This window comes from Lycium barbarum, chromosome 4 (genome assembly GCF_019175385.1).
Source record: "Lycium barbarum isolate Lr01 chromosome 4, ASM1917538v2, whole genome shotgun sequence".
NCBI classification, from domain to species: Eukaryota; Viridiplantae; Streptophyta; class Magnoliopsida; order Solanales; family Solanaceae; genus Lycium; species Lycium barbarum.
Window position 1 is genome coordinate 130207010 of NC_083340.1, and position 11570 is coordinate 130218579.

Below are 11570 nucleotides of genomic sequence, written 5' to 3' on the forward strand. Positions count from 1 at the left end.
TTTAAACATTCAAGTAAATAGAAAAGTACACAAGAAATAAAATTAACTTAAACAGAAATGCTTAATAACATACAAACATGAAAGACAAAGCTTTTCATTGAAATACTTTATAAAATTACATGGAAAAAAAACTAGTCCTGCTCATTTTGAGAGTCAGGAGCATGAACAGAGGCGTTATCACCTCGCCATCCATCTATCTCTTCATCCTCGTAGTCATTTTTCTTTGAGCTGGAGATTGATGGAGACCACTCATAGCTTTTTTTTTTTTAAGTTGTTTTTTATTACATAGAGGGTAGGGAAAGGGAATTACAATGTGGGGATTTGAACCCTCACCAACAAGGTGAGAGTTCAAGTAGCTCAGGATCATGCTGCATGCGCACAACTTCTATAACGCAGCTCATGGATACTATCGTCCAAATATTAGGTAAGTAATTATTATGCTGGTATTAGTTAAATGTTTTGGGAAAGATGGATACATGTTAAATAGTGGCATCAAAATACGGTACTTGTGCACTTCATCCTACTTACTCCTTGCACGTACATCTGTTTCAAACACTAGATGTCCAGGCTTGAATTATTTGTATCTACAGGTAACTTAATGAGTAGTTTGTTTAAATACACTGATCAAAATTTTAGGAAATTGCTAGAGAGGAGTCAAACATTTAGATTGAACAAGTTCAAACATGTCTCGTCCATCACCTTCCTGCTCTCTAGTCTCTATCAGACAGAAGTTGAACCAGGAAATATGCTGAGTTGCAGACAACAGAGAACCAGCCTCAGGCGCACAGCTGTAACAGGGCGAACTTGAGAGAACTATTTCGCCATATCAGTATAACGATACATGTTTTTGTCCGTGATGAGAGCGGTGGCATGGCAAATGAGTGCTTGATAAGTATCTATAGCAGCTTTTGAGTCGTTTGAATCAATATCGCCAAATAACTTCATGCTTTATAAATACCGGATGAGCTCAACAGCGAATTTTCCTTTCCTTGTTGAGCTTATTTCTCCAATCTGAATAAGAGCTTCATTAGTCGCAGAAACAGAAATCTCATTTCACATTAATACTTCTATATAGGATGTAAGACAGATCATGCAAAGTCCCAAAATGAGCTAGTGATGGTTGACTGCATATGCTAGTTTTCACGACAAGTAATTCTCATAACATAAACCCCCACACTTCCAAAATCACTGAACATACCATTCCCAGCATTGAATTTTCATAAATCTCGTATTCATACTAAAAATATCGTAGCACCAAACATAGCAGGAAAAGGAAGCCATGTCATAAAACAAGCTAAGCTTTTAGCCAGTTTCCAACTTAGGCATGTCACTCGACTATAGAACAGACTCCAGAAGTCTTGATATAGACTCAATAAAGACGAGAATTCTTCAACTAAACCTAAACATTGTCCTCAAGTAAAATTCACTAATAACAATAAGTTCAATCCCACACTAGTTGGGGTTCGTTGTATGATACCTCACCAACCATGTCGCTCTATTTAGGGACATATCAATCAAATATTTGAAGATTTAGGCTCTCAGGCACCAAAAATTCTCTATATTTTCTATTGGCATAGAAATCTCTAACAAGACTAAAAGATTCTGTGCAAACGAAACATAATCACGACTAATTGGTATCACCTATATGGATCTTTTTCTTCTATTGTTCTATATTTTGCGCTAAAGTCTAATGGATTCCAAGAAGATGTAGGTCTTTTGAGCTAAAGTCTACATGGATTCCAAGAAAATGTATGTCTACCTTGTCCCTTCTAACACCCTTCCATTACCATGGTTTCACACCTACAGATTGATGCGTTTGGATGTCGACGTAGAAGATTACTAATCTCAAGAGACTTTTTCTCATTTTATCCTCTATATGTGTGCTACTGCACCTTCAGCCAAATGTGATAATTCCTAATCTTGTACCGCCGCATCCATCTTAACATATGCATTTCTGCGTGGAAATTCTCTAAATTAACAATCACCTAATTAATCTAAAAATTATTATCACAAAATTGGCATTGTAACAAGGCATCCAAAAGAAAAGTGAAGCTTACTATTTGACTTTTTTCTCTAAATCACCTTTTATCCGCTAGCTTTGGTTTTGTAGGTTAGAGAGAGAATTTGGAAATTTGAAACAATGTTTTTCGGTCCCACCTAGTTGAGTGATAATATTGGAAAATGATACTTCCAGTAGTTACAGAAAAGGGAATTTACATTTTAAGTGAACTCCGGAGAAAACGGAATTTCAACGTCAGAACTTATAGGAAGAGATAAGTACGCCCTTTGGTTGGCCAACCAGCCAATGAGAAGAGCATATTTAACTCAATATTGGGCAAGCATTAAAAAATTTAAAGCAAAACTATTTCTTGTCCATAGGTGATTTATTTTGTGTATGTGTGCGCGCAATATGGGAGGGGGGTTCATTCTGATTCATTCATTTTCACAGCTATGGCAGAATTTTATGACAAGTAACTTACTTTAAGTCTGCCTTCTCCACTAACTGATATCATGTCTCCAGTCTTAATTGAAGTATTGCTTTTCGTCACAGTGCTCCAATTGACACGAACATCTCCATTACTAAAAGGCCAGCAAGATAGAGTGAGATAATACCAACTTAGGCAACAAAGTATTTGACCAAATACAGCTGTAGTGTCGATCCAGTAAAGGCATATAGGAACAGTTACTAAAAATAAACATTTCTTTTGATGATGGCGGTGTGCGTGCATATACTTCTAGGAGAAAGAAATCCTTTCATACAGCCAACTCAAACGGTACATCATAACAAGAGACTCTTCAATTTCTTGCTTATTAATGGAAATATGCATTGTTACTAGCCCTTCAAGAGATTAGTTTTGTTGTTATGAAATAAGGGCAACTGCACAGCAATGCAGTGAGGTTCCCTTAATGCCAATCGTCGTAGATGTTCAACCTAGAAAAGATTATGGGTTGTGGTTCTTTTCAAATACCTTGCTCTCTCACAGGTGAAAATCAAAATGGAACTCTACTTAAAGCCTATAGGGTATAGAAAATACCTAAACAATGTGGCAATCAATGAGAAGTTGAAGAAATGTCATAGAATCACCCGCTTGAATACCATATCTTTTTAATTTTTTTTTTTTGAGTAAGGATAGGTTATCTGCAAATCTATGACAATGATTACAGATAACATGTGGTTCATAAATCATAAATTGAGGCTTAATTATCCATATAACATTAACTAATGTAAGGATCAGTTATGTAGTCATTCACCATGCCAAGCACACAACAAGCAAAATAATTTGGAAAGAAAAATATATACAAAGGGAGATCACCTAATCAAACTGGACATTTTAGTTCGTGAAACTTTGAATCCTGCACTAGCTACCGCATCAAGTCTCAATGATGCCTCAATGGCTTTTAAGGTCTTTGTCCTGGAAAGAGTAAACCAAAAGCGAAAATCCCTAAATAAAAATGTACTGCGTATGAAGGGAAGAAACCAAAGGAACTATAACTGTAACATTTTCAACCTTGGCGGTTCATATTCAAGAGCAAGCAATGGAATCTTCTTGCAAGAGACAGAAACATTTCCAACCTACAAAGAAAATATTAAGTGGAAAGCCTTACAACTAAATCACACCAGTTGAATTTTTAAAAAATTACAACTGCTCGCTCCTTTTGGATTTCTGTACAAAGATTTTTTACGATGACCTTCACACTTAATCATTGTCCAATTCAATGTAATACCATGTGATAATAGTGGACGGTGGCAGTGAGTACAGTATTTGTCAATATTCGCCAATAATATAGAAAACATTTAAATCTAATTGGCTGGTAGAAGCAAGTGGAGGAAAGTAGGGACACAAAGAGTTATAATGGAAAAATTACATAGACGCATAAAGGATGCAAGTTATTTTCTTTCATTTGGTGCGGAACATTTTGGAAATTCGAACAAACGCCCTGAAAATACAAAAACAGTTGTGTAAAATTTTGTACATACTACCAAACACAACCATGGTGTGTGTGAAATACCAAAGCAATCAAGCATCTCGCAGCACAAGTTTCCCACCCTAACCACACCCATGAAAAGAGTATTCAAGAGTGAGTATTTTCCATTGTCCAACCAATTTTAGCTCAGGGAAACTTACAGGTTTAGGGATCCAACTATCTATAGAAATGCAATTGACAAGACAGACGCGCTTCAGTATGCGGAGACTAAAGTACTATTATGAAGAATCGGGAAGATACTGTAAATGGAAGCAATATGCAAAGTACCATTACCTTGTCCAATGCTGATATAAGGAAGTCAGAAAGTTCTGGAACAACAAGAACATGAGCTCCCTTTTCACCCTAAACATCAGAAAGAGATATTCAGGACAACCCAATACTTCGAAGAAATGGGAAGTGGAACATGTTACAACAGTTACACAAATACACCAAGACCAACATCACGTAATATCTAGAGGCTTTAATTAGTCGGAACGTGTGAAAGAAAGTAAGAACAAATATAATTTTGAAAAGAAAAAAAATCAAAAACTTTAAATAATCCGAAGTGAAAATTTGATATTAGTTTGAAACTGTCAATCAGCAATCTCCAAGAAGCTCAACCACTGTTCTGTTTTAGAAGTCAGTTTGCTTTTAGAGAGTAGCTAAGCAAGGATACTTTGTCGTGCTCTGATTCTTTCATTTGTTACGATGGTGGTATTCGATCCAGCTTGCGCGCACCTCGACTATTCCATCAGGTTCCTGCTACCTCCCACCAGCATAGGTATCAGGTAACTCTACCCCACAAGGTTTAGGCAGATGAGAAGAGATCACCTAGTGTTTTTCACTTCCGCTGGCATTTGAACCTTAGACCTCATGGTTCTCCTCCCACTTCATTGAACATTAGGCTACACACTTAGATGCGTTGTCATACTCTAATTTTATATGTGCCTAAACTAATTTAGTAGTATATTCTGGGTAGTGGGTGCTAAAGGGGCATCTCAATAATCTATAATGGATATTGCTTCATTCATCAAGCTTTATGCTACTTCTGCAGTTCGTTGTAGATGTTTGAATCACCACTTCCACATTAAAACAAAGGATTCATTAGGAGATCTAAGTCTTGAGCAACAACAGTACTTCTGAACCATACACTACCTCCTTGTATAAGTTCTGACCTATGTTGCTCGGACTCTTCAAAAATTTCAACAGGTGCGTGTTGGATTCTCCAAAAGAAGTGTATTTTTGGAGAATCCGACACGGGTGCGGCATCGAAAGTGAAGAGTCCGCGCAACATAGGTTCTGACTCATCTTTTATGTTACATAATAACTTAGGTCTAAGGTTCAAATTTCTTGCGCGCACCTCGACTATTCCATCAGGTTCCTACTACCTCCCACCAGCATAGGTATTGGGTAACTCCACCTCCCCCCCACCCAAAGGTTTAGGCAGATGAGAAGAAATCACCTAGTGTTTTTCACTTCCGCTGGCATTTGAACCTTAGACCTCATGGTTCTCCTCCCACTTCATTGAACATTAGGCTACACAGTTAGATGCATTGTCATACTCTAATTTTCTATGTGCCTAAGCTAATTTAGTAGTATATTCTGAGTAGTGGATGCTAAAGGGGCATCTCAATAATCTATAATGAATATTGCTTCATTCATCAAGCTTTATGCTACTTCTGCAGTTTGTTGTAGATGTTTGAATCACCACTTCCATGTTAAAACAAAGGATTCATTAGGAGATCTAAGTCTTGAGCAACAACTCTACTTCTGAACCATACACTACCTCCATGTATAAGTTCTGACTCATCTTTTATGTTACATAATAACTCATCTACATAAGAGGTGGATCCTCTCTCAGGTGTGATGCCCACAACTCTCTGCCCAATAGCCCTCTATTTGATCAAGAAATTTTCACTCTCTGTCACTTCTATCCTTCTTCTACATATTTGTTTTGTCGCCAAACAAGTGATGAAATCAACTTAGTGTTTGCAAAAGAGAGAGAGAGAGAGAGAGAGAATCTCCCAAAAGATAAATAAAGAAGATTACCTGCAAGAGTATATCTCCCAGCTTATTCCTTGTAATCCCCGTACCAAGGATTGCACCAAGGAAATCACCGTGAGAACAAGGTTGAAATGAAAAGTTCCCTGAAATACTGGAAAAAGGATCCCTTTCACAATGATAAAGAGGAATTTATGACTGGTTTATTGAAACAGCAGATATAACTGAACAAACGATAGGAGGACCTACCTCAAGGCTGCAACATTATCTGGATCACTTGTTAATGCCTCCGGGTGTCCAAGTGACAGCCGGCATCGTTCGGCCTATGTTCGGAGACAGTAAATATAAATTCAAGCAGCTTTATTGCCCAAACAAGTTCTATAAAACAAACTGTGTCCAACCTCTGGGTATCCTCCTTGTGCAACTATTTTGAGGTCAGCTAACTTTTCTAAGACTTGCATTGACTCTTTTATGATAGGCGGAGTCAGAAAATCAGTATGTAAAACTTCTCGTCGTAATGATGCCCGTTTCGCCTGAGAAGTACACAAGTAATAATCAAGAACTATCCCTTCATCAAGAACTTCAAAACACTTCAACAATCAGTCTAATCAGTTTAGATTTAAGACTTAGAGCAATGTTTTGGTTCTTTTCCTGCAACAGGGACCGAAGAGGAAAAATCTAGACATGACTTTTCAAATGCTAATAGAGAGGAGAGTGATCGGTCTGGTAGATGTATATGTACCAGTTCAACAATACGCTTCACATCTTCAATGGTGTTCTTGTCTGCCACTCCTTTCAGTAAAACATCAGCATCACCCTTAACAGCCTGTGGTAGGCTGCATATGCCAAAAGCTGTTTCGAAAGAGTTCCAATAAACATGTGAGTCATCAGCTATTAAAGTTTATAAAACAACAACAACAACAACAACAACAACAACAACAACAACAACAATTAATCCCACAACGTGGGATCTGGGGAGGGTAGAGTGTACGCAGACCTTACCCCCACCTTAGGTAGGGAGGCTGTTTCCGGAAGACCCTCGGCTCAAGAAAAAGCATAAGAAAGGTCAGATACAGGCAAACAAATCAAAGCAATTATGAAAATGAAACAATGAAAGTAAAAGTAAAAGTAAATAAGCCATTATACCAACAGATACTCGCAGAAATCAAGAGACAAGAAACTATAGAGCAACATAACAACTCGTAAGAAAGGATAAACGCGACTACCTACTAGTCTTCTACCCTAATATGAGTCCTCCATTCCCTCCTATCTAGGGTCATGTCCTCGGTAAGCAGGAAATGCGCCATGTCCTGTCTAATCACTTCCCCCCAATACTTCTTCGGCCTACCTCTACCTCTTCTGAAACCGTCGCTGGCCAACCTTTCGCACCTCCGCACTGGGGCATTTGCATCTCTTCGCATCACATGCCCAAACCATCTCAGTCTCGCTTCCCGCATAAAAAAAAAAAAAATTACTAAAAGTAAAATTTTAGGTTGATAGATATTCCGTCGGACACTTCCAATCCTACACAACTTACTCTGATGCAAGTCAGAAAGTTTATCCAAATAGTCCTTAAACTATTACTCATCGTTTCATTTGACCTTTATGGGGAAGTTGAGGCAGACAAAATATATGGCTAAAAGAAATGGTGACCAAAATAGCACGTAGACGTTTCCACTTGGTATTATTTGGTCTTTATAATCTAAAGGTGAGTCAAATTGTCCTTATACTAGTCTGCAAGAGACTAAATTGGCCCAGCCAGTCATTTTTCTGATTTCACTTACACCATTGTAGATACACCACTTAACAAGTAATCAAAAATATTGCTACTGAAGTTCCAAGTTTTTGATCATCCAAAATTGAAAAAAACAGGCAGATTCAGAAGAGACCTTCTGAAGCGTATATTCAAATAATCATGATCAACCATCGGTATTTTGTTCAGCTCCAACGATCAGGGCCACAGCTAAAGCCCACTATACTTTGCTCTAACAATATATTTGTATTAAGAAATTCATTAAATATGTACACATATTAAATTTAAACCCAATTATTAGCACTTGAGCCGAGGGTATATATCAGGTCTACGTACACCCCACTTGTGGGAATATACAAGGAAAAAATTACACAATATGTTAATTGGGGCAACAATGCTATCAAAATTGACCCATTTTTTTAATTCTTACAAAAAAATGACCCAAACTTTTCTCTCTCTCTCACTCTCTCTTTCTCTCTCTCTTTCTCTCTCTACCTTTGTATATATTGGTATAAGTGTCTGTATATGTTTGTATATTTTGGGCTATTTTTTGTAATGTAAGTTTTGAGACCAACTTGTATATTTCTGAAATTTTCCATATACAAGATATGTTGTTCTATTAGCACTGAAATCGTCATTCTAAAATCTACAACTCATAAATTAAAATTCTGCCTCTGGTCACTAGTCAAGTATTCACATTGTACTCAAACTATTCAGCTAACATAACCATACAAAATTTGACACAAAAAATCATATTTGCAGACCTGAGGGATACAGAGGTGCTCGAAGGATGAGGGTATTATCGGAAAAGAAGTTATGAGTGGTGGGACGAGAAGATGTAAATGACGGAACTACCCTTCTGAGAATCGATTGTGCTGCAAAGCCAGTGGCAGCAATGGCCGGTACACGTAGCGCGCACATTAGTAGTGGGGCAATGGTCTGTGGAACAACTTCCAATTCAACCGATTTTGGGTATCTTGTCTTGGTATGGTCAAAATAAGGCAAAATTTTGGATGAATGGAGATGTTTCAATATTCAAAAATCACAACTTAGGGGATTTTTTTAAAAAAAAAATAGGTAACTTTAAAAATAACTATGCTCCCCCCTTTTGGTTATTTTTACACCGTTTAAGAAAATGTTAATTCTTATAAAGAATATAGGTAATTTGACTAAATTTCTCCTACTATTATTAAGATTCTTGCTTATCATTTTTTTTGCGCGGATTGCCCTTCTTTTGGGGTGGTCTTTAAATTTTGCCCCTCATATTTGTGGTCTTTAAATTATGCCCCTCATATTTCCCTTCACATTGCAACACTGAGCGTTCACGCAGAAATCATGAGGTTCTGAGTTCGAACCCCCGCTCTCAAGCATAAATTAAAAAAGAAAACTGCAAGACAAGGTTTGGGTCGCGTGTATGCCGGACCCGACATAAACTTATGAAGGAATTACCAAAGTTATGCCGGACTCGACATACTCATGCCTTATGGGCAGACTTGGCACAAGTATGCCGGGTCCGGCATAACTTTGGTAATTCCTTCAAAAGTTTATGCCGGGTCGGGCATAACTTTGAGATCTCATGTCAACTTTTTACAGATTTTTAGTGACATCAAAATGCTCTATTAAAATTCAAATGGTTTTTGTGTCAATGTGGCCTAAAGACTTTCTTTGCTACATTTCCTGTATTGGATATATTATAATTGCTCTTGTTAATATATTACGGGATAGTGTTAGAAAAGAGTAGTTGTCGTGATTTTGTTCCATTATATCTAAGCCTAGTTTTTCATGAATATTAACACTATGATAATTGTTGACAGCATTTGCATGACGATGAGTGGAAGAGGCCACACACAAAGTTTTTACAATGAAGCCTTTTAGTTCTGTAATAATATTGGAAGGAGGACAATGAAATTCTTCCTAGGTACCCTCATCCGGTGGGGGCATACTTTAATGGGCAAACTTTTATGCCGGACCAGGCATAAAATTGTAAAAGAATTACCAAAGTTATGCCGTACTCGGCATACTTATGCCAAGTCTGCCCATAAGGCATAAGTATGTCGGGACCGACATAACTTTGGTAATTCCTTAACAAGTTTATGCCGTTGGGGGCATACTTTTAATGGGCAAACTTTTATGCCGGATCCGGTATAAACTTGTGAAGGAATTACCAAAGTTATGCCGGACCCGGCATACTTATGCCAAGTCTGCCCATAAGGAATAAGTATGTCGGGTCCAACATAACTTTGGTAATTCCTTCACAAGTGTATGCCGGTGGGGGCATAACGAATTTAAACTCTGCCTTGCGATTTTTTTTTTAAATTTTGGCTGTGTGGGGGTTCGAACCTGGAACTCATGGGGTTTAGCCGAAGGGCAAAACTTAAAGATTTCAAATATGAGGGGCAAAATTTAAAGACCACCCCAAAAGAAGGGCAATTCTATTGCCCCTTGCTTATTGATTGTCTTGAGCAAATAGGGACAAATCTGAAAAAATAAAGTTAATTTCTTTTTGATTGATTTTGTAGGTAAATACTTATTTTGAATCGGGAAAATAAACTGAAATTTAACTTGTCGATAGTGGCTATTAAAGATAAGAACAAAAAGCTATCACTGAACCTATTTATAGGGGTAGTCTTTAATTTTTGCCCCTCAAATTAGTGGTCTTTAACTTTTGTCCTTTGCTAAAAATCTCTTAGTTTCGAATTCGAACCCCATTCAGTAAAAAATTTAAAAAAATTCGCAAGGTAGAGTTTGGATTCGCAAGGCAAAATTTTGCAATCCAAACATTTGCCATGCGATTTTTTTTTAACTAAACTGGAGTTTGAACCTACAATCTCGGCATATTAGACGAAGGGCAAAACTTTAAAACCTACCAATTTGAAGGGCAAAAATTAAAGACCACCCCAAATGAAGGACAATCCGCGCAAAAAAAAAATGATTTATAGGTTGTTAGCCGCTACCACGGCCCACTAAACTACTCCATCCAATTTCATTGTTAACCGCTGCCACCCATTATCAACTTACTGCCATTCACCAGCAACGACGACTATTTTTAGCTATTACCACCGTCGCTACCTTGTATACGGTAAAAATCGGATATGAGTCAAACCAGTGAGACGAGGAACCGAAGGAAGAAGAGGACGAGAGCATACATGAAGACTCTTATTCTGAACCGGAGGAACGTTTGGACCGGAGCTAAGCAGAGACACCATTTGGTTCGGTTTCTTCAACACCGGGTCGGTCGAGGCTGTTAGTCCGACTATCCGTGATCGTTGGTCCGGAAGAGCCATTGCGCGTGAGTCACGCGTCAGTAGCATCCTGCCATGGTCAACCACCAGCCATGCGTATGTCAGACAGTACGGCTAACCTAACCCACTCAGAGCTGTCCTTTCTCTTACTTTTTAATGATTAGTATTGTATGAAGCCCATAGAGGCAACACTATAAATAGAGCTCATCCCTCTCCTTTAAGGGGGTTGGCTTCTTCATTTTCCAAGAACACTTGTAATAGAAAAACATATATACAATCTCTCTCAAATATCCGACTCGGTCCGCAACAATTATTGTCATTTCCATTGTGTTTCTTCAAACAAGTATTGCATGTCATTTAGCAAACATTAATACACTTCATCAATTGCTTTGCTACATAACGTTCATACACTCCATTTCCCTACGATATATTGAGATCTAAGCACATATCATATACCCACTTACAAATTCAATTGATTATCCGAGTTCGGGGTAAACAGTTTGGCGCCCACCGTGGGGCTAGGATAATAGTGGTCTTTGGTTTTCATTTCTATCATATTCATATTCATCAAAATCAGAGAACCCCCCGTTCGTCTCTGCTAGAACGGA

At 37.9% G+C, this 11570-nt stretch overlaps 1 protein-coding gene across 1 annotated transcript; it reads right to left on the reverse strand.

Annotated features, from left to right (window-relative positions):
• Nucleotides 1-514: 514 nt before the first annotated feature.
• Nucleotides 515-8811, reverse strand: LOC132636468 (uncharacterized). The gene is made up of 10 exons (XM_060353348.1): nt 8485-8811; nt 6710-6819; nt 6369-6500; nt 6217-6290; nt 6016-6121; nt 4261-4329; nt 3510-3574; nt 3315-3413; nt 2481-2580; nt 515-1011 (listed from the first exon to the last, which is right to left on the reverse strand). The coding sequence occupies exons 1-10, from the start codon at nt 8639-8641 to the stop codon at nt 949-951; spliced, it is 975 nt and encodes a 324-aa protein (XP_060209331.1). The 5' UTR covers nt 8642-8811; the 3' UTR covers nt 515-948.
• Between the last annotated feature and the right edge of the window lie 2759 nt (nt 8812-11570).